The sequence below is a fragment of the Enhydra lutris genome, unplaced genomic scaffold (genome assembly GCF_002288905.1).
Source record: "Enhydra lutris kenyoni isolate GAN:26980312 unplaced genomic scaffold, ASM228890v2 scaffoldscaffold725, whole genome shotgun sequence".
In the NCBI taxonomy this organism is placed as follows: domain Eukaryota; kingdom Metazoa; phylum Chordata; class Mammalia; order Carnivora; family Mustelidae; genus Enhydra; species Enhydra lutris.
The window spans coordinates 5,831-10,928 of NW_019154809.1; the positions used below are offsets into that span (position 1 = coordinate 5,831).

General features: G+C 46.2%; 1 protein-coding gene across 2 annotated transcripts; it reads right to left on the reverse strand.

Annotated features, from left to right (window-relative positions):
• Positions 1 to 951: 951 nt before the first annotated feature.
• LOC111140369 (zinc finger protein 77-like) lies at positions 952 to 5,077 on the reverse strand. 2 transcript variants are annotated; one of them, XM_022492641.1, is made up of 4 exons: positions 4,566 to 5,077; positions 3,390 to 3,570; positions 2,446 to 2,976; positions 952 to 2,118 (listed from the first exon to the last, which is right to left on the reverse strand). In XM_022492641.1, exons 1-4 carry the CDS (start codon positions 4,705 to 4,707, stop codon positions 1,041 to 1,043), a joined length of 1,932 nt encoding a protein of 643 aa, XP_022348349.1. In that variant the 5' UTR covers positions 4,708 to 5,077; the 3' UTR covers positions 952 to 1,040. The 2 variants fall into 2 exon arrangements, with proteins under 2 accessions (XP_022348349.1, XP_022348348.1); XM_022492640.1 differs by having other exon boundaries at positions 952 to 2,976.
• Positions 5,078 to 5,098: the final 21 nt, after the last annotated feature.

Here is a 5,098-nt window from a genome sequence, read left to right on the forward strand (position 1 = left end):
TAAAAAATTTAACAATAAATTTTTTTTATTTCTCCTCAATAAAAGGAGAAAATTTAGGTGAAAACATGTGTTTCAATACTGAAGACTGAAAATACAGAGGTGATTCAGAGTCAGGAAATTCTAGTATTAGCAACAGAAAACAGAAAAGAACTTTTAAGAATCAAAAAGTCTCATGTGATGATCACAAATTGGGAAATTTTTGGAATATGAACTTCACATTTTTTTTCTTTTTTCTAAAATTATATAAAGTTGTACACACACACACCCCTCCCATAGACACGTTCTTATCAACCTGAGTCTAAAAGACATTGTAATGGAAAAGAAATGTGTTTTACATGACCAGGTGATTACTTCAAGTCTGAGACAACAAAACGTATGTCGTACACATGTAGAGGACAAGGGTCACTTACCACCATGAGTGTTCGTATCAGCAACACAAACTAGAAATTAAGACACTTCGCATCTCTACCATGGAAGAGGCACTTGAAAAACAAAGCCATGTTTGTAACAATGAAATGATTTCTGTCCTGCCACAACTGTTATGAACAAAATACATGAAGTTCTATACGGGAAGTGTTCCCCAAATTGTGTCCATTCAGGTTTGTCTCCAGTATATTGGCTCTCATTTACAAAACGATTTTAGGGCGATTAAATGCTTTCGCACAGTGTCTATTGCTCCCAGATTGAGGAAATACTGGAAGGCTTTTCCATGGTTCTTAACTTCTCAGGGTTTCATATCACTGTGTTCTCACAAGCATCCCCGAAGATTAGAGGGAACCTGAAGGCTTTCCCACAGCGTGGACATTCACACGATTCTCGTCTAGTGAGCGTCATCACAGATACTTGCAGTTCTGTGTGATACTGGAAGGTCTTACCAGAGTCTGTAGATTCACAAAAGGTTACTGTTCACTGTGATTCCTCACGTGTTCCTGAAGGGAGTAGTGACCGGTGAAGTTCTCTCCCCACTGTGTTTCTTCATATGCCCTCGAAGGGATGAGGGAAACTTGTATGCTTTCCCACACTCCTTGCATTCATAGGATTTAACTGTGTTGTGCGTTTTCAGATGATCTTGAAAACACTGAGGCCAACTGAAAGCTTTCCCACACTCTACACTTAAAAGGTCTCTCCCGTGTCCACGTGTGTGCTTCCAGGTGCGATGGACTCCTGAAGGCTTTGCCACAGTGGTGACATTCATAGGGTCTCTTCCTAGTGTGTGTCCTCATATGTACCCGCAAGGACGCAGCACGGGTGAAGGCTTTCCCACACTGCTGGCATTTACAGGGTCTTTCCCCACTGTGTGTCCTCATATGAGCTCGTAGGTTTCCAGGAGAGGTGAAGGCTTTCCCACACTGCTCACATTTACAGGGTCTTTCCCCAGTGTGTGTCCTCATATGTACTTGCAGGCGTCCAGGAGTCGAGAAGATTTTCCCACACTGCTGACACTTGCAGGGCCTTTCACCAGTGTGTGTCCTTGTATGTCCTCGAAGGTTTGCAGGAGACTTAAAGGCTTTTCCACACAGCTCACATTTGAAGGGTCTTTCCCCAGTGTGTATCCTTGTATGTACCTGTAGGTCTCTGTGGCACCTGAAGGCTCTTCCACACTCCTTACATTCATAGGGTTTCAGGATACCGTGTGTGGCCATGTGACGTTCGAAAGGTCGATGCTTTCTGAAAGTTTCACCACACACCTTACATTCCAAGTGTCCACCCTTGGTGTGCCTTCTCACAGTATGTACTACAAGGGTGTGGTGACGAATGAAGGCTTTTCCACAGTGGTGACACTTATAGGGTCTCTCTCCAGTGTGCTTCCACATGTGTTCTCGCAGGCATGAGTTATACCTGAAGGTCTTCCCACACTGCTGACATTCATACGGTCTCTCTCCCGTGTGAGTTGTCGTATGTTCCCGGAGATTTCCAAGATATCTGAAGGTCTTCCCACACTGCTGACATTCATAGGGTCTTTCCCCAGTGTGCGTCCTCATATGGATGCGCAGGTTTGTGTGATCCCGGAATGATCTGCCACACCGGTTACATTCATAGGGTTTCACAGCACTGTGGGTGGTCATGTGACGTTTAAAATGTTCAGACTTCCGGAAAGTTTTCCCACATTCCTTACATCTATAGGGTCTATCCCCAGTATGTGTCCTCATATGGTCTCCAAGGGCTGTGTGATATCTGAAGAGTCTGCCACACTCCTTACACTCATAGGGTTTCATGACATTGTGAGTGGTCATGTGACGTTCAAAAGGCAGATGCTTCCTGAAACTTTGCCCACACTCCTTACATTCCAAGGTTCTGTCCTTTTCGTGTCTTCTCATGTGTGCTTCAAGGGAGTAGTCACCAGGGAAGGCTTTCCCACACTGCTGACATTTACAGGGTTTTTCCAGAGTGTGTGTCCTCACATGTCTTTGCAGACTTGAAGCAGACCCAAAGGCTTCTCCACACTCCACACATTCATAGGGTCTCTCCCCAGTGTGAGTTCTCATGTGACGTGTAAGGTAAGACTGATACATAAAGGCCTTCCCACACACGTCACACGCATGGACTCTCTGTCCACAGTGATCCTTCACGTGACCCCGAAAGGACGACCTGCAAGTGAAAGTTTTTCCACATTTCTTGCACTCTAAAGATTTTTTACTACCGTGACTCTTCAAGTCTCTCTTCGAAGCTCCCCCAGTGTCCTGAGGTTCATAAGGTTTCTCTACGAGGCCTGTGTCCACGTGAGGGCTGGGGCTCGAGACACAGCTGCAGGCCGGCCTGCATTCCTCACAAGGACTAGGTTTGTGTCCAGGGTGGGATCTTTGTGGATTCTCAGGGAAAGAACCATCTGTGAAGGCTTCTCTACACTTGGCGCACTGACAGGACTTGTCTCCAGTAGGACGATCCGCACGCACGGTAAGACTTGTCATCTGCCTTCTGGTTTCTCCACATCGATTATCTTTGCTGCTTTCACAGACCCGCTTCACCAAACGACTTCTGTTCAAAATGGGAAGGCACACTGTTACGGAATAATGATTTTAACTGATTTCTTTATTAACGATCTATTGATATTAATGATTACTTGATACATAATGGCCACTTCCAAGGAATGGGCATGTTTGTGTCACTGTCTACACTGCTATGATGTAGAAGAAGCCAAATGCTCAGAATAAGGGCCCGGTGATAGCCATAACTGTCAAACTTTCTTACATGTGGGTTTTCCTGATAAATGTCTGGAGCTGAATTATATATCTGCTAATCAATACTACATCACATTTAGGAAGAACTTGTTTAATTCTGACTACGCAACTGTTGAGCTAGGTTTATAACTCCATGCCTTCTTTAATTTCAAGTTATTCTAACAATTTGCCAAGATCCCCCTTTCTCCTATGGGAGAGAGAGGCACTCACCTCAAACTCCTCTCCTGGGATTGGGTCTGATCTCCAATGTGATGAAACACCCAGTTTTCTCCAAAAAGAGCCCAGGAATCATTTCTTGTAAATGTTACTATTTTATCTTCACTGGATAGTTCATTCTCCAAAATATTCAGCTGAATCCCTGATCCACAAGGGTTAACTTGAGTGCAACGGTCTGCAAGAATTGGAAGCACAATTTAACTTCTTGGGAATGACCTGATGTTTAATGGTAAGAAAATTCAGAAAACAGACCATTTGGGGATTTCTCTTCATATACTGATCCCAAATGTAAATGAAGTTCATCAGGAAGAATGAACATGTGACCACAGAAAAATTCTAAGGACCTTAGTGCTTTGGGACTTTGGCAATAAGAGGAAAAGCGTATGAAAAGGCAGCCTGTTTATGCGGAAATGCTTTAAAATCAGTGGTGACTAATGTGGAGATAGGATTATCGGAACTGGGCAAAATCCTCACATCCACACCCTACTTCTGTAAGAACACGGAAAGGCTTGCCACGTGGGCAAGGATGGATGAAATGTCTGACAGGAGGCCACGTGAGTGACAAAATCACCTTCTCAAAACAAGGACAGAGTCACGTTTCTAACGGACATGCGCAAATGCCATTCCCTTCTCCCTTCTCCTACTGAGGGCTGCTGGACCGTTCTGAAGGCACTGAGGCCATCAGGGGAGGCTGCACTGCCCCAGCTGCCACTGGAGGTGGGACGGTGGGTGTGGCTGCCGAGAGCTCCCCACGACAGCCCAGCAGGAGGGAGGATCTGAAGGGCCACAAGCAGTCTGGAAGATGGGCTGTTAATCTGGTCTTCAAGGTCACCGAAGAGGACAAAGTGCGAGTTTAACTGCAGCATGATTACCAGGAGAAATGGGTATGAACCACAGCGCATCTTTCGCAGAACTGAAAACCACAAAGGAGCCCAGCCTCACACTGATAAAATTAGGGAGTCTCAGACTTTGATAGAAGCAATAGCCAATTTAACACATGAAACTCTGTTTTCACCAAAAGGTATGTGACCCTCGGTAGTTTCCATGAAGGCTTGGGCCACGTCTGTCTCTCCTCCAGCATATTCCCATTCCTCGGCCCAAGGAAGATCAGACACTTCTAAGAAACACTCGTTCCCTACAACTCTAGAGGCGGGGTGGAGCCACGCTTACCCAGGGAGGCCAGGTTCCTGCAGGTCTCCAGCATCACATCCCTGTAGAGCCGCCTCTGACCACGATCCAGCAAAGCCCACTCTTCCGGGGTGAAGTTCACAGCCACATCCGCAAAGACCACTGTGTCCTGCAACATCCACATGTTCTCTTGCAGCAATGCTCCCTCCTCACCCGTGTGTGTGGGAGGATGCAGGGGCAACACGCAGGGAACCGGATTCCATTCTGAGGACCTGAGTCACACCCGTGTGGGAAGTGACAACACGCAAACACACCTCCACGGCAGTGCCCTCAGTGACGGGAAGGGCTGGGACCCCGAAGCAGAGGGCGATGACGACAGCTCATACAGACGTACATACACCCAAATATAGGCTATTTGTACTGAAAATGAGCAGATCTGAGGACACTTGTATGGTAAAGAATGAAAAATGAAATACTAGTTCAGACCACACTGAAACTGGACGGCACATCTCTGACTTGCTCAGGGACGATTACTGCCTTGTCAGCCCCAAGAACTGGAACCAGATGTCAGGATG

Coding starts and splice junctions, on each gene's coding strand:
- LOC111140369 (XM_022492640.1), bottom strand. CDS start 4,707: ATGTGGATGTTGCAGGACACAGTGGTCTTTGCGGATGTGGCTGTGAAC. Junction 3,571..4,565: donor CAGGAACCTGGCCTCCCTGG/GTAAGCGTGGCT, acceptor CAATTCTTGCAG/ACCGTTGCACTCAAGTTAAC. Junction 2,977..3,389: donor TCCCAGGAGAGGAGTTTGAG/GTGAGTGCCTCT, acceptor CATTTTGAACAG/AAGTCGTTTGGTGAAGCGGG.